Source organism: Oryctolagus cuniculus, chromosome 2, assembly GCF_051225735.1.
Source record: "Oryctolagus cuniculus isolate XC-2025 breed Fujian yellow rabbit chromosome 2, ASM5122573v1, whole genome shotgun sequence".
NCBI lineage: Eukaryota > Metazoa > Chordata > Mammalia > Lagomorpha > Leporidae > Oryctolagus > Oryctolagus cuniculus.
In genome coordinates this window covers 114,557,662-114,582,832 of record NC_142868.1, presented here as the reverse complement: position 1 = coordinate 114,582,832, position 25,171 = coordinate 114,557,662, and the positions used below count along the sequence as shown (strand labels likewise).

Below are 25,171 nucleotides of genomic sequence, written 5' to 3'. Positions count from 1 at the left end.
CAAGAGGGAGAGTGAGAGTGGTGAGGGTTGGTCAAGAGTCACAGCTGTTACCTGGTTGGTACCTTCTCCTAAGGTTGCCACTGAGCTGGAAAGCAGACACCCAAGAGCCTCCCACTGCTTGAGTTTGGAGTTACCTGCACCAACTCCACATTGCCTACCAATCATGCCACGTATTAGCATCTGAATTATTGCATTTCTTCTCCAAGGATTGTTAGTTTTCCCATTTCGGAGATGAGAACACATACCAGGTGGCTTATTATTAATTTACCCAAGGTAGCAAAGCAGACACCAGTCTTGACATTCATGTTAATCGTACACCCAGCATGGGAAGTTGCTTTGGGAACATGAGGATACAGGGACACATGAGACCACTGTGGTCCCTGCCTCCTGCAGGGGCTGACCCAGTGAAGGGGAGGGTCCTGGGCTGTCCCAAAGGGGCTCCAGGGAAGAATCTCCCACTGAGATGGCTCCCTGCCCAGGAGCCCCAGGAACCCACCCACTGGGCATGCGAGGGTATCTTAGTCTGGGGGAGGGGGTTTGAGGGTGCCCAGCTGTGTCACCTGGGAAAGGACCAGGCTCTGGATGATATAAGCACCTTCAGCTCCCATCCGGAAGTGCTGGGTGTGCAGGGCCATGAGACAGCAAAGAAGCCCCTGCGTCTGTGCGTGTGAGTGGTGGGGAAGGGCCCCTGTTTCCACTGCAGTCCAGAAGCTCAGACTTGCTTCTCCCTGGGTGAATGATGTGGCTGTGATAAAGCCCCTCAGGGCCAAGGGTTCAGGAGTGGGCAGAGGGCAGGAGCAGTAGGAGAGGCCCAGTCTCTCCTAGGGGTCCTTCCACCATCCGCCCTGCAAGCAGATGCAGGGAAGACTGCCAGATGCCAAGGGAACCAGTGATTCACCCAAGGGGGCAAACGTCACCCACAGATTTAGGGATAGCAAATAGACATGCCAAGTGCCCACTCGAGCAAGAGTATAACACAGTGCAGGGAAACAAAGACTTGGGGTGTCTCAGCCACAAAAGGGGGACAGTGACACTGTAATTCAATGGGCCCAGAGCGCAGGCTCCAGCTGGCGCTGCGTGGGAACAGCTGTCAATTAGGGTGGTTCATTTCCCACTGGCTGTTCCTGTCTATGCACAAATGGCACCCAAGGCGCACAAGGGTGGACCCGCCCTGGACGTGTCACCTCATGAAGAGGAAGCCTCCCTGTGCAAACAAATGGCTCCCTGTTATCACTTTTAAGATGAGACGTCAGTATTCCTAGCTGCCCCGGGAGCTTCCTAATTCCTGCAGCCTGACAGAGTCAAACCGCTGCCAGGTAACCAGCAAAAACACATTCAAGGTCAATGAGGCACGTCTGCCCAGTGGGACTGCGGAGTGCACAGCTGCACAAATGTCCCCTTCACACGCATATTCTAAGGGGGAACACCCCGTGGCTGTGTCAGTGGCATAGCCCCCTACTACTGGGCCAAGTCACTCACCCCAGTAAATCTCCTCACCCCCAGTAAAATCTCAGCAAAACCCAGAAGAAAAACCGTAGTTAGAAAGGCAACATGGGAGCTGGTGCCATGGCTCACTTGGTTAATCCTCCGCCTGCGGCGCCAGCATCCCATATGGGCGCCGGTTCTAGTCCTGGTTGCTCCTCTTCCGGTCCAACTCTCTGCTGTGGCCCGGGAGTGCAGTGGAGGATGGCCCAGGTGCTTGGACCCCTGTACCCACATGGGAGACCGGGGGAGGCACCTGGCTCCTGGCTTCGGATCAGTGCAGAGCGCCGGCCCCAGCAGCCATTTGGGGGGTGAACCAACGGAAGGAAGACCTTTCTCTCTGTCTCTCTCTCTCCCTGTCTAACTCTGCCTGTCAAATAAAAAAAGAAAGAAAGGCAACGTGGCGCCTCCCCCAGACCTCCCAGCATGGTGAGGGTATCTCACTTGAGGACAGTGCTTCTCGCTGGAAGTCTGAGTTTAAATCAGCATCCCCTCCAACCAGCGTCTTCCCCAATACCCTCCCACCCCTGTTCTACATCCAATCAAGCAAAACGTATTCTTTAGGCTAAATCTGGGCTCCTAATCTACTCTGCGGTGCTTATCAGTGTGTATCTGGGTGCCTACAGAGTCCAGGGGGTCCTACACTCGCTGTGTGGGGGTGCCCAGTTCCTCCTCTCTCCACCCTAACTGTCGCCACAGGCACATTCCTAGTTGACAGCACAAGCCCATCATTAGTTGCAGCTTCTACTGAAAAAAAAAAAAAAAACAAAACTGCAAATGTTTGTTTACGTGAAGAATGAAAACACACTTTCATTTCACACGTCCCAGCTGGCTACATTTATTTACACAATGCAAAGGAACATATCTATACTCTGGTTATGTACATCCAATCACCCCAAATTACACATGAAAGCCTTAGTGTTCACCCCTACAGATCAGCCAATCCCACGCCACCCTCCAGGCTGTGTTCAGACCCCTGTTGGGTTCTTTCATAGCCCACCCCACCCCCAACACCTTTCTTTCACAACACCGAACAATACTGTCATCAAGAACTTGTTGGGGAGGGGTTGCTGAAAACTGCCCACCAAGCACTCTGTGGCCAGAGCTTCATGCCTGTAATACTCACAGTTCTCTTATGCGTGTCTGGAGTAAAGACTGAAACCCAACACACCCTGTGAAGTTTTTGAATATCAGGTCCTCTACCCTCAGAAGGCAGTAAAAAGAGGCACAAAGAGTCTATACAAAATGAAGCAGTTGAAAGTTTAAACATGAAAATAATAATTTCTGAAATAAAATATTCATTGAATGAGTGTAACAGCAGATTGGAGACATCAAGACAGGGTGAACTGGATCAAAGACAGATCAATAGAAATGATACAATCTGAAGAGCAGAGAGAAAAAAAGACTGGAGAAAAAATTGTAAGTGATACAACAGTGATTAGTCTAACACACATGCAATTCAGACCCAGGAGCAGGAGAAAGGTGGTGTGGAAAGGGGAGAGGCAAGTAAAGATTCAGAGAATTTATGAATAAAAATTTCCAAAAGATGGTACAAGGGATAGATCGAGAAATTTTAGTAAACTCCAAGAAAACCACACCTATGCACATTAGAGATCACATAGGAAACGCGGGACACAACCTCGTACACAAAGTCAGACATGAAGAGAAAATATTGACGATAGCAAGAGTGAAACAGCACATCACCTACGGCAGACAACAAGAATGAGCAACAATGGGTAAGACAAAGCAATGCAAGAACATCTTTAAAGTCTTGACAGAAAAAACAGCAACTCAGTTTCTATATCCAGCAAAATCATCTTTCAATAATGAAGGCAAAGTACAGATATTTTTGGATAAGGGAAGAGTAAGATTTTTTTTTCCCCAGCAGACATGCACTACACGAAATGCAAATAGAAGTTCTTTAGGATGAATGAAAATGACCCCAGATCCCTAGAGTGAAATTTAAGGCTACAGGAAGAATGAAGGACACTAGATATAGTAAATATGTGGGTAAACACTAAAAAGGGGGTCAGTGATGTGGCACAGTGGGTTAAACCACTGTCTGCAGTGCCAGCATCCCATATGGCCACCAGTTCGAGTCCCAGCTGCTCCACTTTCAATACAGTTCCCTATTAATGTCCCTGGGAAAGGCAGTGGAAGATGGCCCAAGTGCTTGGGCCCCTGCACCCACAAAGGAGAACCAAGGGAGAACCAGATGAAGCTCATGGCTCCTGGTTGGTCCAGCTCTGGTGCTTTTTGGGGAGTGAACCAGAGAATGGAAGATCTCTCTCTCCCTCTCTCTAATTCTGACTTTCAAGTAAATAATAAATTGTTAAAAAAATTTTTTTTAAATTAAAAAGTATTCTTTCCTTCTCTGAATTTATTTAAAGGCGTAAGACAAGTTGAAGGAAAAATTGAATATATAAGTCTACAACATACACAGATACAATATATCTATCTAAGATACTCCATCATAAATGTGGGAGTAGTAAATAGATTATTACAAAGTTCTTGCATTTTACATGAAGTGGTAAAATATTAACTCTAAATAGCCAGTGATATTTGTTCAGCTCTAAGTAGAATGAATTTTGTGATCTCTAGAGCAAACACTAACAAATTTAATGTAAGTGGGTTTAGCTAAAAAGGCAAAAGAGAATTAATAATGGAACACTAAAGTATTCAATTAATCCCAAAGAAGGCAGAACAGGAAGAAACCAAGAGGAATAACATCAAAAAACCAGGTGGGACACATAGAAAAAACTGGCAAAATTGTGTGTGTGTGTGTGTGTGTAAATGCAAAAGAAAAATATATAAAGCTTCTAAAAGAAAACATAGGCACTTACTTTCTTGACCTTGGGAGAAGCAAAAACCTTTTAGACATGCCATAAATCTCCATTAAAAGGTATATTTTGCTCTTCATAAAAAAATGAAGTATTTTTGCTCGTCAAAAAGACAGTATTACAAAAAAGGAATAGATAAGCCAGAGACTGGGAGAAAATAAATAGGATAATCTCCCTCCTCCAAAATTGGGCAAATAATGTGAAACGACATGTCAAGGAAGAAGATATGCCAATGGCCAATAAAGAAACGGTACATGAAAAAGATTCTAATCACAAGGAAACACAAGAAAAACCCAAATGAGAGACATCCTGTAAAATGACCATGCTGTGCTATTAAAAAAGAGGGCACAGGACCAAGGAAGTATTCCAGCACAGAGGCACTTCAGGTTCCAGGACTGGACACCGTCCAGAAAACTGACGAAAGTGAACATGGACTGCAGGTTGGATAAGAACATGTCAATGTACAATTTCCTAACTTGGATCGTTGGAACTACAATTATTTAGAGGACTGTTATTGTTCTTACAAAATACACTTGTACATTCTCTAGTTCACTCTCAGATCATCAAAAACAGATAGGAACATACAGATAAACACACAGAGAAACAAGGATACAGAACAATGAGACAAAATGTGAAAGACTGGTGAGCCTTCATAAAAATGGTATCGGAGATTCTTTGCGTTATGGAACTTTGCTGTAGGTTTGGTGATTATATATAAAGTTTTCTAAAAATTATTGAAAAAGGGGAGAGGCAGGAATTCCAGAGGTACAGTGTGAAGAGCTTGGTGAAACAACTCCAAAGAAGCAGAAAAGCCCGACTCACACTTAGGGGAAAAGCAGGTCACAGAAGCTGTCATTAAGAGAGCACAGGTGCTGGCCGGCGCCTCGGCTCACTAGGCTAATCCTCCACCTAGCGGCGCCAGCACACCGGGTTCTAGTCCCGGTCGGGGCGCCGGATTCTGTCCCGGTTGCCCCTCTTCCAGGCCAGCCCTCTGCTGTGGCCAGGGAGTGCAGTGGAGGATGGCCCAAATACTTGGGCCCTGCACCCTCATGGAAGACCAGGAGAAGCACCTGGCTCCTGGCTTTGGATCAGCGCAATGCGCTGGCCGCAACGCGCCGGCCACGGCGGCCATTGGAGGGTGAACCAACGGCAAAGGAAGACCTTTCTCTCTGTCTCTCTCTCTCACTGTCCACTCTGCCTGTCAAAGATAAAAAAAAAAAAAGAGAGAGAGAGAGCACAGGTGCAACTCAGCAGACAAAGCCTCCAAAACAGCTACTGTAAATATACTCAAATAAACAAGGGAAATCATATTTAAAGCATTAAAAGAAAACATGATCATAATGACTCATCAAACAGACAATATTTTTAAAAAGGAGTAGTAGAAATTATGAAAATGAACAAACTGAAAATACTGGAGTTGGAAAATATAATAAGTAAAATGAAAAATTCATTGGAGGGGCTCAACATGAGACTTGAGTTAGCAAAAATATGAAGAAAAAAATTAAGTTTAAAACTAAAGATAGATCTACCATATGACCCAGATATCCCACTCCAGGAAATGTACCCCCAGGAAATGAAATCAGCATATGGAAGATTCACCTGTGCTCTCCTGTTTATAGAAGCTCAAGTAACAATAGCAAAGATATGGCATCAACCTAGATGTCTGTCAACTGATGACTGGATAAAGTAAATGTGGTGGGGCCAGGTATAGTGGGCTAAGCCTCTGCCTGTGGCACTGGCATCCCACATGGGTGCTAGTTCATGTCCTGACTACTCCTCTTCTGATCCAGTTCCCTGCTACGGCCTGGGAAAGCAGTAGAAGATGGCCTAAGTCCTTGGGCTCCTGCACCCGTGTGGGAGACTTGGAGGAAGCTCCTGGCTCCTGGCTTCGGATCAGCTCAGCTCCAGCAGTTGCACCCATTTGGGGAGTGAACCAGTGAATGGAAGACCTTTATCTCTGTCTCTCCCTCTCTCTGTCTGCAACTCTACCTCTCAAATAAATAAATCTGACTTTAAAAAAAGGAAAATGTGGTATATATACACAATGTAATATCATTCAGCCATAAAAAGAATGAAATCCTGACATGCCCAACAAAATGGATGCAACTTGAGATGATTATCCTAAGTGAAATAAGCCAGACCCAGAAAGACAAATATCACATTTCCTCTTATTTGTGGAAGTTAATATACAGAGAGAGTACAAAAGTTGTCTATGTCATCTCTTCTGGTATTCAGTTATAAATACTGCTTCACTGAGTCATACTATGTAAATGACAATACACTCTTCTTTCCCCCATTATGATCACTGTCACGAATCTTCCTGTGACATTAATATCTGTCATCAAGAAAAATGGTATTTTTGTATATAATGTATGCATTTGAAGTGAATGTGACGAAATGCTAAAAAACTGTAGAGTAATAATATAAAAATGTAAAAAATTCACAATACAACAGCTTCATTCCTACCTCCTCCTTTGCATTATAATTGTCAAATATATTATATTGTCTATGTTATGGTTCCATAATGCAATTTTGGAGTATTTTATGCAACTTTATATCAGTTACTAGAAGAAAGAGGAAGAAATATTCAATACTACTGTCTTTCATGATCTCCTACAAAATAATCATTATTGATGCTCTATGATTAGCATCTCCATGCTCTATGATGCTCTAAAGAATCAGCAAATTCGGAACTGGCACTGTGGCATAGTGGGTAAAGCCACCATCTGCAGTGCCGGCATCCCATATCGGCACCGGTTTGAGTCCCAGCTGCTCCACTTCCGATCCAGCTCTCTGCTATGGCCTGGGAAAACAGTAGAAGATGGCCCAAGTCCTTGGGCCCCTGCGCCCACGTGGCAGACATGGAAGCTCCTGGCTCCTGGCTTTGGATCAGCCCGGCTCCAGCCACTGCAGCCATTTGTGGGGTGAAACAGCGGATGGAAGACCTGTCTCTCTGCCTCTACCTCTGTAACTCTGACTTTCAAATGAATATATAAATCTTTAAAAAATAAAAGAATCAGCAAATGTGAAAATAGATCAAAATGGAGTATGCAATTGGAAGAAAACCAATGAACAGAGGAGTGGGCATTTGGCCTAGTAGTTAAAATGTGGGTTAGAATGCCCACACCCCACATTAGAGTATCTGGGTTTGATGCCCAGCTCTGGCTCCTGACTCCAGCTTCCAATTTTTTTTTTTTAACAGGCAGAGTTAGACAGTGAGAGAAAGAGACAGGCAGAGAGTATTAAACAGCGAGAGAGAGACAGAGAAAGGTCTTCCTTCCATTGATTCACTACCCTAAAGGCCGCTACGGCTGGCGCTGCACTGATCCGAAGCCAGGAGCTGAGTGCTTCCTCCCAGTCTCTCATGCGGGTGCAAGGCCCAAGCACTTGGGCCATCTTCTGCTGCCCTCCCGGGCCACAGCAGAGAGCTGGACTGGGAGAGGAGCAACCGGGACTAGAACCCAGCGTGCCAGCGCTGCAGGTGGAGGATTAGCCTAGTGAGCCGCAGCACCGGCCTCCAGCTTCCAATTAACACAGACTCTGTAAGGTAGTGGGATGGCATAAGTGATTGGTTCCTGTTACCCACCCATTGAGACCTGGATTAAATTCCTGGCTCCCAGCTTCAGCCTTGACCTTTGAAAGCATTTGGGGGAGTGAACCAGTGCACAGGAGTGCACCCTCACTCCTGTTCTCAAACAAAGAAACAAACAAACATTATTTTGAAAAAGAAACAGAATCCCAGAGAAATTCTGGGCATCATTAGCAATATCAATATTCGGAATGGAGTCCAGATGGAGGAGAGAAAACTACAGGGAAAACTGAAACTATAGGCTGAAAACTTCCCAAATTTGACAAAAAAGAATCTACACATCCAAGAAGCTCAACAAATTCCGTGTAACATAAATGCAAAGAAATCTGCACCAGACACATTATGGTCAAAGTGTGAAAACCAAAGACAAGGAGAAACCTTGAAAGCATCAAGAGAAAAAGACTTATCCTATAGGATGAGTCTAAAATGAACAGCGAATTTCTCATCAGAAACAATGAAGGCCATGCGGCAATAGGATGCCATACTGCAGTGCCAACAGAGGAAGCTGTCAACCAAGAATCCTGTATCTGACAAAGCTGTCTTGAAATAAAGGAGAGCTAAAGATAGGTAGGACAAACAAATTCAAATGATATCTTTCTAGCAGATCTGCCTTACAATAAATACTAAATTAAGCTCTTTAGGATGGAAGCAACACCAGACAGTAACTTGAATTCACATCAGAAAAATCATAGAGGGGCTGCCGTTGTGGTGCAGTAGGCTAAGCCTCTGCCTGCGGTGCCGGCATCCCATATGGGTGCTGGTTTATTTCCTGATTGCTCCACTTCCGATCCAGCTGTCTGCTATGGCCTGGGAAAACAGCAGAAGATGGCCTAAGTCCTTGGGCCCCTGCACTCCTGGCTTTGGATCAGCTCAGCTCTGGCCATTGCAGCCAATTGGGGAAGTTAACCAGCAGATGGAAGACCTTTCTCTCTGTCTCTCCCTCTCTTTGTACCTCTACCTCTTAAATAAATAAATAAAATCTTAAAAAAAAAATCATAGAGCTTACATAAAGGCAACTTTATAGAAAATTATAAAACACAGTATTGTTGACTACTTCTTCCCTCTTCCCCTTTCTTCTAGTAACCAATTTAAAACACAATTGCATAAAATATTCAATAATTGCATTGCTGGGATTATAACAGTACAGAAATGTAATATATTTGACAATTAGAATGAGAAGTAGGATTGTAGAAATGAAGCTGTTGTACTATAAAGTTTTAAAGCCTTGTATTTTCTTGATGTTTCAACATCCCCACAAACAGCCTCTGAAAAATCCCAACCCGGGATGACCCAGTGTGTCAGTGTAAAAAGCCTGGTTCCTGCAACAAGTTCTCCTTTTCTTGTCCCCTGCTTGTGACTGTGGCTGTGACATCCAGATGAATCAGCAAAATCCCCTCATGCCTTTCGCTAGTGAATCCTACTCTGGCCCCCAGTAATGGTACCTGCCCAAGAGTCTACACTCGCTCTCATCTTCCACCCCACTTGGCTGAGCCTCCTTCCTAGGAGTTCCTCTCATATGAGCCCACACACGGCGTGGCACCCCATGCCACCTTTTCTGGCACCTATTAGCATAGCATATTATTTAAAGTAATGTTTCTCAAAGTGCAATTCCTATAAATATGTTGGAATTGTCCCTAAAGACCCCACAAAAGCACCTTCCTGTCCTATTTTGTCCCTTTGCAGCTTTCTAACAAAGCTGCCCTGGAGTAACAAAATGACTTTGGCTGGCAACTTGACCCATGGGAAAAAGAAAGTCAAACAATGTTGAATGAAGAAGTTTAATATACCTTTACAAACTCTGTATTTTGTTCTTTTTTTCCCTTCTATGTTGGGTTTGTAACAAACACAGATGTAATAATATATGCAACAACAGCACAATGAAGGGGAGGCAGAATTATAAAGGAATAATTTATCTTTTTGTACCTTACAGAATTGAATTATTATAAATCTTAAGTTGATTCTGACTCTGATAGGAATTGTAAAGTCTACATCAACCACTGGAAAAAAAAGACTGAATATAGATAAAAATCAATAAGAAATTAAAACATATGCTAAATAATAGTCACTTAAGACAGACATAGTCAAGGAGTAACAGAGGAATAAAGCACTCATGAAATAAACAGAAGAAAACAAAACACAAAATGGCTTATATAAGTCCAACCACATCAATAGTAAGGGTAAATGTAGGCTAATGAAGCAATCACTCAAAACAAACAGATTATCAGACTAAATAAAAATAATTAAGATGCAGCCGGCGCCGTGGCTCAATAGGCTAATCCTCCACCTTGCGGCGCCGGCACACCGGGTTCTAGTCCCGGTTGGGGTGCCGGATTCTGTCCCGGTTGCCCCTCTTCCAGGCCAGCTCTCTGCTATGGCCAGGGAGTGCAGTGGAGGATGGCCCAGGTGCTTGGGCCCTGCACCCCATGGGAGACCAGGAAAAGCACCTGGCTCCTGGCTCCTGCCAGGATCAGCGCGGTGCGCCGGCTGCAGCGGCGGCCATTGGAGGGTGAACCAACGGCAAAGGAAGACCTTTCTCTCTCTGTCTCTCTCTCTCACTGTCCACTCTGCCTGTCAAAAAAAAAAAAAAAAAAAAAAAAAAAAAAAAAAATAATTAAGATGCAAGTATATGCTATCTATAACAGACACACTGGTCTCACAAGTACAAACAGGTTAAAAGTAAAGGAATGGAAACATTAAATTATACAAATAGCAACCACAAGAAATGGAGTAGCTATACCAACAGCAGACAAAACATGCTTTAAAATAAGAGATCTTTTTAAAAATAAAGAGGGAAAATTTATAGTGATGAAATGGTCAACACCTTTTTGTTAATACAAATTTTCCACAAAATTTCATTATAGTAAGCTTAGTTTTTTTTTTTTTTTTTTTTTTTTTTTTTTGACAGGCAGAGTGGACAGTGAGAGAGAGAGAGAGAGAGAAAGGTCTTCCTTTGCCGTTGGTTCACCCTCCAATGGCCACCGCGGCCGGCGCACTGTGCTGATCTGAAGGCAGGAGCCAGGTGCTTCTCCTGGTCTCCCATGGGGTGCAGGGCCCAAGCACAGCGCCGGCCAGTAAGCTTAGTTCTTCATTCCATTTCCATGAACTTTTTGAAGTACCCTCATATACACACCTAACAACAGAGACCTACACTACATAATGCAAAGACTGATGGAAATGAAGTGAGAAACTGAAAATTAAACAATAGACTTTAATACCCTACTTTCAATACTTGATAAAACAGATAAATAGAAGGTCAATCAGGATATAAAAGACTTGAAGAATCATATAAAATACTTAGACTTAACAGAAGTCCACAGAACACCTCACTGAATAACAAAACACAGGCTTCTAGGCTCACATAGAAGCTTCTCTTTAGATGGACCGTGACTGGGCCACGAGATAAACCTACACAGATTTAAAAGGACTGAAGTCAGAGAGACTATGCTTTCTGATAATAACTGAATGAAACCAGAAATAAGAAAAAGAAACTTGGGAAAGTCATCAAATAGGTGGGAATTAAAGAATACATTCTTAAATAAGCAATGGCAATGCTGGAAAATATAAAGAAAAAATAGCTGCTAGAGTTGTTTTATAATGATAAAAGGCTAAACCATCAGGGAAAAATATAATTGTTATAAACACGTCTGCAACTAAAAACAGAACCCCCCATATATATTCACAAACATATATAAAGCAAAAACTGATAAAAAGACAATTCAACAATAATAGTCAAATTTCAATAATTGGGGATCTTACTTTCAACAGGTAGAACAAATAAGCAGACAATGATATGATATGAAAAATTTGAGCAACCCTGTAGACAAACTAGATCTAAAATACAAATCCTACAGTGACAAAATATGTAAGTCTTTTTACCTACCTATGGAACATTATCCATGATACCATATGATCTATCATAAAACAAGAGTCAATATATTTAAAATAATACATTTCATATAGCGTATGTTTTCCAATCACACAGAATCAAATTAGAAATCAACAACAGGAAGGATTTGGGAAAATTCACAAATATGTGCAAATTATGCAGTGGACTCCTAAACAACAAATGTACCAAGCAATAAATCATAGGAGAAAGTATAAAGTACGTTAGAATTAATAAAACATACAAGATGCAGATAAAACGCTATGTAGAGGAAAATCTGTGCTTATAAACACCTATATAAAAAAGAAGAGAGATCTCTAATCAGTATTATAACTTTCTAATGTATGAAATGAGAAAAAAAACTAAACTTAAAAGGAACAGAAGAAAGGGTAGAGTAAATATTAGAGCAACAATTAATATAATAAGAGACTAGAAAACCATTTGGAAAATCAATGAAACTAAAAGTTCTTTGAAAAGATTAACGTAACGGACAGACCTTTAGGTCAACTGACAACAAAAAAGAGCAAACACTGAAATTTACTAAAACCAGAGATGAAATAACATTCCTATAAAAATGCATTTTAAGGGAATATTATGAATAATTGTATGCCAAAAAATAGATAACACAGATGAAGTAGACAAATTTCTAGAAAGACACAAACTACTGAATTTGAATCAATAATGAATAGAAAATCTGAATAGACTCAAATAACAGACTGAATTATTACTTTAAAAAGTTTCCACAAGAAAGAACTAAGGCCCAAAAGTCTTCACTGGTGAATTTTATCAAATGCTTAAAGAAGAATTAATAGCAAAGTCCCCCTGCACAAGTCTTCTCAAAAAAGGAAAGGGAACTCTAGCTCCTTCTATGAGGCTAGTATTACCCTAACACCACAACCATACAAGGACATCACAATTTAAAAAAGCTACAAAACAATATCTCTTATTAATATAAACACAAAAGTTCTCATCAACAAAATATTAGCAAGCCAAATCCATCAAGATGCAAAAGTGGGATTTGTTTCAAGAATACATATTGACTTCATGTATGAAAATCAATGTAAAACTTATACTTCTAAAAGAAAGGACAAAACCACATGATGCAAAGCTCATCAACAGAAAACTGGCAAAATTAACACAGAAACGTGTAAGAGGGATTATATATCACAACCAAATGGTATCTATTGAGGAATGAAAGTGGTCAACACAGGAAAAGCTGGTGTAATAAACTGAATTACAAGAAAAAGAACAAATATTGCAGAAGAAGCATTTGGCAAAATCCAACATCTGTTCATGATGAAACAGTCAACAAACCTGAAATAGAAGGAAACTTCCTCCACATGATAAAGGGCATCTATCAAAAACCTACAGCGAGCATCACAGCCAGTGGTAAAGATGGAATGCTTTCCCATAAGACGAGTAAAGTACAAGGATATCTACTTCATACAAGCTGTTTACAGGAGATCCTGGACAAGGCAAGTGGGTAAGAAATACAAAGCACTGAGGCTGGAAAGGAAGAAGTAAAACCATGTCTATCAGAGATGACACAATCATGCATACAGAAAAACTTAAGTAATTCAGCATAACACTATTAAAGCTAAAATTTGTAAGGTTTCAAGATTTCAAAGTTTCAGTACACAAAATCCTATTGTATTTCTATATATTAGTAGCAATAAATAATTCAAAAATGGAATTGAGAAGACAATTCCACTTACAATAGCATTTTTTAAAAAGAATGAAATATGAATAAATTTAGCCAACAAAGTGGGACACTTAACATATTGAAAATTATAAAACATGGCTGATAGAAAATAAAGAAGACATAAATAAGTGGAAAGACAGCCTGTGTTCATGGATCAGATGACTTAATTTTTATTTAAATGGCAATGTTCCCTAAGTTGAGAGAGAGCCAATGCAATCCCTATCGCGATGTCAGCTGATTTTTTTTTTTATAGAAAATTGACAAGCTGGTCAGAAAATTCATGTGGAAATGCAAGGTACCCAGAATGGTCAAAACAATCTTGAAAAATATGAACAAAGATGGACTGCTTTCCATTTTCAAAACACACTATGAAGATACAGTAATCGAGGCGGCATCTTACTGAAATATGGGTAAACATACAGGTCAACACGACAGGATTCAGAGTCCAGAAATAAACATACATTTTTAGAGTCAACTGAGTCGCAACGAGGCTGCCAAGATAATTCAGTGAGGGAAAGAATGTCTTTTCAACAAATTCTGAGACATAGACATGCAAAAAACAACTTGCACTCCTACCTCACACCATACATTAAAATGTGATGAAATACATACAATAAACATCCAAGAAGCTCAATGAAATCCAAGGATGAACTCAGACCCACAATGAGACACCCTGTGATCAAACCATTGAAAGACAAACACAAGGCGATTCTTGTAAGTAGCACAAGAGAAGCAATACGCGACACACAAGTGGTGCTCAATAAGATTAGCAGCCTCGTCCTCATCAGAGACCTCGGAAAACTGCCAGCTGAGATATTCACAGTGCTAAAACAAACAGAAGTCAACCAAGAATCCTGTATCTGGCAGAACTGTCCTTCAATAGAGAAGGAGGTGAGTGAGCTCATTAGCACTAGAACTGTCCTGCCAGAAATACTCAAGGGTACTGCAGGTTGGAATGGAAAGACATCAGGTGTCAACCTGAAGTCACAGGAAGAAATAAGATTCTCAATAATCATTGGGGTGCAATGAGTTAAGCTGCCACTTGTGATGTGGCATCCCATGTCATAGTGCTGGTTTCAGTCCTGGCTACTCCACTTCTGATCCAGCTTCCAGCTAATGTGCCTGAGAAGGCAGTGGAAGATGACCCAAGTGCTAGGGCCACCAATGTGGGAGTCCAGGAGAGAGGTCCACATCTCACATTGGAATATCTGGGTGTGATTCTCATTTTTTTTATTATTATTTTTTTTGACAGGCAGAGTGGACAGTGAGAGAGAGAGACAGAGAGAAAGGTCTTCCTTTGCCGTTGGTTCACCCTCCAATGGCCGCTGCGGCCAGCGCACCGCGCTGATCCAAAGGCAGGAGCCAGGTGCTTCTCCTGGTCTCCCATGGGGTGCAGGGCCCAAGCACTCGGGCCATCCTCCACTGAACTCCCTGGCCACAGCAGAGAGCTGGCCTGGAAGAGAGGCAACCGGGACAGAATCCGGTGCCCCGACCGGGACTAGAACCTGGTGTGCTGGCGCTGCAAGGCGGAGGATTAGTCTACTGAGCCGAGGTCCCGGCCATGGTGTGATCTTCAACTCCAGCTTCTGACTCCAATTTCCTGCCAGTGTAGACCCTGGGAGGCATCAGCAATGGCTCATGTTCCTGTCACCAATGTGAAAGACTTGGATGGCATTTGCAGCTGTCAGCTTGAGTCCTAGTCCAGCATCAGTTACTGCAGGCATTAGTAAAATGCTCTCTCACCATGCGTCTCATTCTCTGTCTCCCACTCAGTGTGTTTCTCTGCCTCTCAAATTAATACATAAATAACAATTTAGATGTATTAGGCTCTTAAATCATGTGGAAAATAAAAAGTAGAGTAACAAACTGTTGTTACAATAATACTATCTTTTGCATGTATTTATTTTTAATTTTTATAGGATATATTTATTTGAAAGACACAGAGAGATGCCTTGGCTGGTTCACATCCCAAATGCCCACAGCCACCAGGGCTAGGCAGGCCGAACCCAGGAGGCAACAACTTCATCCAGATCTCCCAAGTAGGTGACAGAAACCCAAGTACTCGGTCATCAATTGATGCCTCCTAGGCACACTTGCAGGAAGCTGGATCAGAAGCATGGAGTAGCCAGGTCTCAAACCACGCACTCTTACATGGGATGCAGCATTCCAAAGAAGCAGCTTAGCCCACTGCACCACAATACCTGCTCCACTAATACGTTTTTTAACCTACAGTCTAAAGCTAGATTTATTTCTTTGTGAGGCAGAGTTACAGAGAGAGGTCTTCCATGTGCTGGTCCACTTCCCAAATGGCTTCAGTGGTGGAGCTGGGCCAGTCTGAAGCCAGGAGCCAGGAGCTTCTTCCTAGTCTCCTACCTGGGTGCAGGGGCCCAAGGATGTGGGCCATCTTCCACTGCTTTCTCAGGCTATTAGCAGGAGCTGGATTGGCAGTGGAGTAGCTAGAACTCGAACCGGCATCTATATGGGATGTAGGTGGAGGCTTAACCTACTACGCCACAGCACCAACCCTTAAAACTAGTACTTAACTTTGGTTTATAACTTCACATTTTGCTTTCTACACCTAAGAAACTAATGCATTTTTTTTTTTTTTGACAGGCAGAGTGGACAGTGAGAGAGAGAGACAGAGAGAAAGGTCTTCCTTTGCCGTTGGTTCACCCTCCAATGGCCGCCGCTGCAGCCGGCGCACCGCGCTGATCCTGGCAGGAGCCAGGATCCAGGTGCTTTTCCTGGTCTCCCATGGGGTGCAGGGCCCAAGCACCTGGGCCATCCTCCACTGCACTCCCTGGCCATAGCAGAGAGCTGGCCTGGAAGAGGGGCAACCGGGACAGAATCCGGCGCCCCAACCGGGACTAGAACCCGGTGTGCCGGCGCCGCAAGGTGGAGGATTAGCCTATTGAGCCACGGCGCCGGCAAACTAATGCATTTTTAAAAATATTAGTTTATGTTTTTGGATGTACAATGTATAAACATGATTTAGTGATATTAATAAGTGAAAAACATGAGGAAAGGGATGTAAAAGAGCATAGATGTTGTATGTTACTGAAGGTAAGGTAGTATAAATCCAAATTAGAGTGTTAGAACTTTGGGATGTCAAATGAAATTTCCATGGTAACAAAGAAAATAGCCATACAATATGCATAAAAGGAAGTGAGAAAGGAACTTAAGTGTTTCACTATAAGAAAAGCAGCTAAATACACGCACAAGGATGATAATGCATAAAATGAAAAAGAGATAAAAATATTATAAGGCACATGGCAAACCAGTATCAAAATGACATAAGTCCCTTGTTATCAGTCAGCATTAAAAATTTTATGAAATTTGTGATTTACACTGTAACTAAATGGATGAACCTTGAGAACACTATGCTAATTGAACTAAGTCAGTTACCAAAAAGCAAAAACTGTATGATTTCACCTACAGCTACATGAAGTACTCAGAGCAGTCATAGGTCGGAGAGTCACAAAGTGTAATAGTGGCTTCCAGGGACTAGAGGAAGAGGGGCTGGGGAGGGACTTTTAAAAATGTGTGTAGAGTTCCCATTTTACAAGAGCAAAAGAATTCTGGAGATGGATGGGTGGTGATGGTTGCACAACAATCTAAATATAAACACCACTGTACCGGATTCTTAAAAATGGTTAAGATGGCAAATTCTGTGTGTATGTCACCATTTAAAAAAATAAGGAAAAAAAGTGACAGAAAACGTGTGCATCAATATTCATAGCTGCACTGATTATATAAGAATCAAAAGCAGAAATTACCCAAATGCCCACCTACTGATGGGTGGGTTAAAAATGTGTTCGCATACAGTGGAATGTTATTCAACAATAAGAAGGAGTGAGGTACCAATGCCGGCCACACTATGGGTGGACTTTGAACACATCGCGTGAAGTCAGGGGGCCGGTCACAGAAGATCATACTCTGTATGATTCCATTTATCTGAAATGTCCGGAAGGGGCAAATCCTAGACACAGTGGATGAATGATCACCCACAGCTGTCGAGGGGAAGGTGAGAGGGAGTGGGAGGTGGCCGCTAATGAGCACGCGATTTATTTCTTGTTGAGGAGATGAAAACCTCCTAAAATTAGACTGTGTTCATGGGTGTGTGATTCTTGAAATCCATGAGCGCTATGGTATGTGAATTATTTGTCAACAAAGCCGTTGGAAGAAAAAAACAAAGTGTTACCAGGAAATAAAAGGTAAAGTGAAAGCAGCTTCAGAAAGGGAGACTCGATGCCCTGTGTTTCCAGCACACTCGCACAGAAGGATATGACGTGGGCTGGAAGCCTGGAGAGGTGGGCAGGTAGGGGAGCAACGTTGATGTGGGGAAATCTAAATGTTGCCAGTCCCACCAGAGGTTCTGTGCGCAACCAGCAGAAGTGCACCTGGCGCCTGCTCTCCTCTCCCCACAATGTCCCATCTACTGTCAGCCCAGGGCCTCGCAGGTGCTGTCCCCTCTGCTGGATGTGCCCCATGCCCACCTTGGTCCAACCATCGCCTGCTTGCCTTCAGCATTCAGCTTCCATTCCACTTCCCCAGGAAGCCCAGTCTACCCCTGCAGGATGCGTAAGACCTCACACGTCAGACTGCAGGAGCCCCTGCGCCTGAGCCTCACAAAACATCAAAACACACCCATTGTGTATGAGAGAGGACTTCGCAGAGTTTATAGAAAGTTTGTTCTGGTGAAAAAAAAAAAAAAGAAAGAAAAAGAAAAAGAAAAGAAAAGAAAAGGGAAATCCATGTCCAGGTTTATCACAATAGACATTTCCAGGAACTTCTAGTTTGAGGTTTGAGAGGTCCAGATCCCCTCTGCAGACATTCTCTGTACATGTAACCAATTTTTCCTTTTCTTGAGGAAAAAGATGAAAATAAATTATGACTAACTATTGTTCTCTGGTGAGTCACACCAGGATTGGATGGGATATTTTTTTTTTTAGAAAAATCAGATTCACATCACTGAAACAAATACAGTGGGATGCTCACAGAGTTTCTGTGAGAAATCTGTGCGAACATTGCAGCTTGCTGCTGGGGGATATTGTTACCCTCAGGAGCAGGAGAACCTGGCTACTGTCCCCACACTGGAAGTGCAGGGCCAAGGACATGGGACCTCCCCACAGCCAGCCACTTTGCCCTGGAGCTAGCAGATGAAGGCTCTGGTGCTCCCCGCAGCACCCCAACCTCCTCTGCCCAGAAATGACAGGATGGAGGCAAGGACAGCCTCACTGTGACACCCAGGAACAGAGGAGACCCCCACCCCGGTGCTCAGTGACAGCAAGAAGAGAGCAGAGGAACGCACCAGCTTTGAGGCCTCCAAGTGTAATGTTTATCTTGCTTCATAAACGGAAAATAAGGTTTGGCCTAGAGACGTGAGTCACCCCCTTTTTACTCAGTAGATAACACCTGAAGCCTAGCTCCATGAGGACGAGGGCACACAGGCCAGCATGGCACTGCCCCATAGTAGGTGCTTGCCAAGTGCTGTTGAATGAATGAATGAGTGAATGTGAGTCACTTATCTGGAACGCTTGCTCGCTAGATCAAAGAATCGCTTCCTGTTAAAAATGGGACTCCTCGGGCACTGTCCTCTACGCCACCCTGCCCTTGGTCCTTGTCTGCGACAGAGCTAGGCCACACCACATTTCTGCAGCCTGCGTTCTTCTTGCCCATCATCGTCCGCCAGACTTCCATCTGGCCATGCAGCCACGCAAAGCTGCTGTGTGAGGGGCTGTGCGGGTCCCTCAGTTTAGGAGGGAAGGAGTAGGCATGCAGAGGGGGGCCCCCGCTTGGAGGCCCGGTCCCTTCCAGAATCCCCGTTGGCCATGAGCAGGGAGACCGTGAGGGCATCTCCAGAGGATGAGGCAGTGGGCCACAACTCCCCGGGGGTATTTCTTTGCAAAGAAACACACTGCTTTGTTCCAACAAGCTCAGCCATTGCTGGATGAACAACCTAGTTTACAAATATTTTTAATTTATACCTTATGTGAATATGATAGACTCCACTATTTTCTGAAAATCATGCATCAGTTGATTCAGTGGGATTCAGAATCCTTACAAATGAGCAAATTACGCTCTTAGCAAGGAATGCATACAGCTGTTTAGTACAGTTGTGTATTCCTGTACTCATATGTCATGAAATACACAAAATCACATTTCTTTTTTTTTTTTGGACAGGCAGAGTGGACAGTGAGAGAGAGAGAGAGAGAGAGAGAGAGAGACAGAGAGAAAGGTCTTCCTTTGCCATTGGTTCACCCTCCAATGGCCGCCGCGGCCGGGGCACCGCGCTGATCCAAAGGCAGGAGCCAGGTGCTTCTCCTGGTCTCCCATGGGGTGCAGGGCCCAAGCACTTGGGCCATCCTCCACTGCACTCCCAGGCCACAGCAGAGGGCTGGCCTGGAAGAGGGGCAACCGGGACAGAATCCAGCGCCCCGACCAGGACTAGAACCCGGTGTGCCGGCGCCGCAAGGCGGAGGATTAGCCTGTTGAGCCGCGGCGCCGGCCACAAAATCCCATTTCTCCATGAACTTTTCCGAGTACCCTCTTGCATGGATCTAAATTCACACAGGCAGCCTAAGCCCATGTAAATGCACCTGAATACAATTCATTTCTCAGTGAAGCAGGATGGCTTTGCCAAGAGCAACCTGTTCTCACTCAGCTAGAGTTGAACGCTTTCTTATCAGATTTGAAAAACATTAGTTTAGATATTTCTAACAAACAAAAAAAAAAAAACAAAGACTTTACAAAAGTATTATAATAGTATTATATCAAAATTAGATAAGCAACAGAGCTTCAAATAAGTTTATAACCTTATTTTTGAAACTGTATTTGCACAATTCTTGGAGGAAGACAATATAAGTCAATTCGTATGCTGGGAAGTATGCTGCAAAGATGCCATCTAACTTGGAGACTTTCAGTCTTGGAGTCAGAGCCGTGTCCTGTGCTGTCTGCTACACACACACACACACACACACATACACACACGAGCATATGAATGGCACACGGAAGACCAGGACACTGGGAGCAGTTTCACAGGTCTGGCTTATTTTTAACTTCATGAGTTTACTAAAGGAGTACACTCACTTTTTGCCTAATTCATCTAGAATGCCACCTATGTGATCGGCATTTCTGCACCATGGCAGATGCAGAGCTGAGGGTTTGTTTTTTTGTTTGTTTGTTTGTTTTTCTTAGAAGGAATTCAGGCTTCAGGAATTAGTAATAAGAAGACCTAATTCCACCAACTTATCCTGGCCCACTTGAAACAGGCAGCATCAAATGCTGGGGCCGAACAATTAGTAAGATGTTTATGGAACAGTAACAATGAGGAGGACTCACATGCTTTATCCAGTACCAGGCCCTGTGCTCACAAGGAGTCCCGGAGTTGTTGGGTTACTACTCCTACATGACAAAAGAAGAAAGTAAGGTTTCGGGATTGGACTGTCTGCCCCAGGTCCCTGAGAATCTGCACCCCCTCTGCCAAGATGCAGGCGGGTCCTTGCCAAGATGCAACACGGATGTCCCAGGACTGTCCACGCAGCTCAAGTGTCGTGCAGATGGGACAAAGGCCTGAGTTGACAGAGGCGTCACCCTGGAAATTTTCCATCTGAGGTTACAAGACAGACAATTTGGTTACTTATGCTAAGCAAAAGAATTAGCTCTACTTCCTTCCACGCCACTATGCATAGAATCAAAGTGTGTTGAGAACCAAAATCTTTCCAGGATACTGTCCCCTAAAGCAGGGCCAGGTGGCTGTGTACAGGGCTACTGGGCTCTGTGTTCAGGAGCAGGGCAGGGCACCTCCCATGCCTGTGGCTGGCAGCTGAGCACAAGCCTTTAGTATTCAGCTTTAGGTATAAGAATAATTCCAGGGTCCTTTGACCTCTGCTGCCACTTACGGGGAAATCACCCGTGCCATGTGGATCCAAGTTGCAAGTAAGAGTGAAAGGCTGTCTACCCAGCCTGCCTCTGGGTATGTTTGTGTGTGTGTGTGTGTGTGTGTGTGTGTCACAAGGAAAACAAACAAGAGAATGTTTAGTTTGCTCCAGAGTTCACTCAATTCAAGGGGATACAATCAGGATTTGACAGAAGCAGGTCATAAACATTCTAGAACATTAAACAGATCCTGAAGATCTATCCTTAGGCCCCCATGATAGGGGGCCACTCATGCCCTGGTAGGGGCAGCATGGTCCACCCTCCCTGCATCTCGTCGCCCACCCCGACCTCCTTGCTCGCAGGGCGCACCTGGGGAGAGGCCTGACGCACTGGGAGAAGACAGCCATCTTCCTGACCGTGGCTGCAACCTCGGCCTCCTTCATCCTCCTGTGGAAACCGGCAAGCAGGGAGACGCGCTGGCTCCCGTCCTCTGGCGAGTGGCCTGCAGCTCTGGGCGCTTAGCAAGAGCCTCAAGCCTATCTCCACTGGCAGCACCACTGGGCGTGGTGGCACCCACGGGCCACCAAGGAGCGAGGCTCCTGCCAGCCGGCCGGCTCAGAGCTCCGCAAGCTGCCTGGCGGGCCCACAGCAGCACAGGTGCCTGAGCTGCAGGCACACTTCCTTCTTCCACCCCAGCCCAGCCCCGAGGGCCTGACTCCCCAGGGAGTTGGTCTGCAGCCCTGTGATTGGAGTTGCTGCTGAATTGCGAGAACGAAAAACAACAGACTCAGACTTTGTTTTATGGCACTCACCATGGAAGCAGGCAAAGGGCAACAGGAGGATGAGGCTGCAAGCCCCACCCAGGGAGGGCAGATCCTGCGGAAGAAGTTAAGATCCACAGCTGCGAAGATCTGGGACAAATTCTGAGCCAAACACACCAGCGCCCAAGGCGCCCCTCCCTCACCCCAGGCCCCCTGGATGCACCTTGCTCTCTGCTGAGCCAGGGGCCAGATGGGGGCGTGCACAGCTCTCTGCCTGCACACTAGCTCTCCAGTTGTAGCTTGCTGTATTTTTTCTTAAAAGTCCATCCTGTTAGCTCGTACCCTAAATAAGTTTTGTGAACTGCTTTCCTGGGACCTTCCAAATGCTCCTTATACTCGGGGACCTGTGTACCCCACTCATTGTGGCACTGATAGGATTTCCACCCTTCCCACTGGAGATCACACCTGGCAGGTGCACAGGCCACGCCCACCCAAGATAAATCACAGAGAGAGCGCCTGCCCGGTCAGCCTCCTCACCCTCTCCACGTGACAAAGCCACCTGCCCTGGTGACGTCCTCTCTGATTATCTGCAGGTGCCACTTCAAAATAATAGACTCTGGCAACCGGCATCGAGATTCCAACTGACTCAAGTTCGTCCCAAGTCTAAAGCTGCTGAGCTGCTAACTGGTTACAGTCAGCAGTTTTCAGGCCACGTCTAGAGTGTTGACAGCAGCTCTAGGCAACCAAAGGGCAAGAGTATGCATTACTAAAACCCAGGAGTAGGCAGGCAGCTATGGCAACTTTGGAAGATGGTTCTAAAAAATCCTTATCCAGGCCAGCGCCGTGGCTCACTAGGCTGATCCTCCCCCTGCGACGCCAGCACACCGGGTTCTAGTCCCAGTTGGGGTGTCGGTTCTGTCCCGGTTGCTTCTCTTCCAGTACAGCTCTCTGCTGTGGCCCGGGAAGGCAGTGGAGGATGGCCCAGGTGCTTGGACTCTGCACCCGCATGGGAGACCAAGTTGAAGCTCCTGGCTCCTGGCTTCGGATCGATGCAACACCAGCCGTAGCAGCCATTTGGGGGGTGAACCAACGGAAAGAGGACCTTTCTCTCTGTCTCTCTCTCTAACTCTGCCTATCAAAAAAAAAATCCTTATCTTGTTCTTCTGTTTTTCAAAATGCAATTGTGTAGAGAGTTCTAGTCCACTGGTTTACAATGTAAAGGAGAACGCCTAACAAATAGATTTGGTGGTGACAAAATAGTGAGTTCATAGAACTTGGCGAGAAGCCCTGGAGTGACACTCTGCAGGTGCCCCTGTGGGAAGACACCACTGCTAACAAGTGAGCCTTCTCCCAAGGAGACACACAGGCTGCCGGGGAGCCCCTGTCTCCTGGGAGGCAGTGCAGGGAACCATGTAGCAAGCGCAGATTGTTGAAGGGACAGGGACAGGGCTGCAGGGCTGACATTTCTAAGGACTGAGCTCAGCCGGCAGCACCCTCTATCCAGTGGCACAAGCAGGCCAAACCCTACAAGACAAGAGCCACAGGGGCAATTGTACCCCGCTCAAAGTCAGCCAGACAGAGCGTGCGCTCGCCTGTCACTGCTGTCGCCTGCTCTCGGCTTGTGGCAGCCTCATCAGCGCTTTGTCACAGGGGTGGCCCTGCATCCAGCATGGTACCCAGTATGGTGCCCAGTGCCCCAAGATGCCACTCTAGACTGACACAAGCACCGTAAGAGATGACGCGGTGTCCCACCCTGGGGTCACACTGCTGAATGCCCAGAGCCAGGTGAGCAAGATGGGACGCAGGCTTGACCCAGGCCACGCACGTGTGCACACACACCATACACACATGCACGCCCACATACATGTATGTCTCACTGCCCCCTCTACCACCACCCAGCTCTCACATTTTACATCGTGGCTCAATTTTAACCCATATGTTCAGAAATTTTCTTTATTTTCTTTGCTCTCCTTTGTGGGGCCTAAGAACCCTAGAACACTAGAGAGCCAGACCCAGAGGCCAACACCCATGTGCGTCTATTAAAATGCAATGATTAACGTGTGAGTGGGAGTCTCCTAGGCAAGGGAATCTAAGGCCTCCTTAGTCCCTGGGCTCATTTTTTCTGAGAAAGGGAGCAAATGTTTCCCAAGCACACACCAAGTCCCAGGTGGGTTATATTTGCTCTCATCCAATGCTCACAACCACCTGTGAGTTAAAGGGTTCATCTCCTTTCTGTAGCAAAGAGGGTCTGAGAGGTTAAGCGACCTGTCCAAGAGGACTGGGCCCAGAAGCAGGGAACCTGATGCCCACACCACTGACACGCATGCCTTCCCCACGAAGAATCCCAAGCTGAGAGCCCGAGGGACACATCGCGGTCCATCCTTTCTGGGCCGCCTGCCTGGCAGCATCGATCAAAAGCCTTCAAAATCCTCATTGCTGCTGCTCCAGTAACTCCAGGTCTGGGGAATCTATTCTAAAGAGCTAATCAAGCACTCCCTTATCACAGTGTCCTGGAAACACCCCGCAGGCTCATCAGGAGGAAGCATAAACCGGAGTCTGGCTGGCGGACACAGCACAGCCACTAAAAACCATGATGGCAAGGCACTGGCTGGCTTGTGAGAACGCCCACAGTACACCGCAAGGAAACGGGTTATGATGGGGTTTATGCAAGTGAGTGTAGGGGCTGGCAGGTGTCTGGACCAGTGGTTAAGGCTCCAGTATCCTGTAGCCCATAATACCCCATAATGAAGTGACTGGGGTCAAGCTCTGGCTCTGCTCCTGGTTCCATCTACCTGCCAATACACACCGTGGGAGGCGGCAGGCGATGGCTCAAGCACTTGAATTCCTGCCACCCACCTGCAGGGAGACCTGGAGTTCTTGTCTACAGACTTTGGCCTTGTACAGCCCTGGGCACTGCAGGCATTTGGAGAGTGAACTACAGGATGGCAGTTTTCTGTCTGCCTGTCCACCTGTCTTTCTACCTTTCAACCAAATAAGACAAAAATAATAGATTTCTTTAATAATATGTCTGAAGTG

General features: G+C 45.1%; 1 protein-coding gene across 9 annotated transcripts in view; it reads right to left on the bottom strand.

Annotated features, from left to right (window-relative positions):
- The window catches only part of CRACDL (CRACD like), a 134,568-nt gene that overhangs the window by 48,072 nt on the left and 61,325 nt on the right, over window positions 1-25,171 (bottom strand). For 2 of the 9 annotated variants that reach the window (XM_070068737.2, XM_051842654.3), the window contains exon 1: window positions 21,744-22,180. The exons of 6 other annotated variants lie outside the window; for them this stretch is intronic. In XM_070068737.2, the coding sequence (XP_069924838.2) occupies window positions 21,744-21,817 (74 nt within the window). In that variant the 5' untranslated portion in view covers window positions 21,818-22,180. Of the gene's footprint in view, window positions 1-20,837; window positions 20,901-21,743; window positions 22,181-25,171 lie in introns of those variants that run through there. One more of the 9 variants, XM_089326005.1, reaches the window with a different exon arrangement.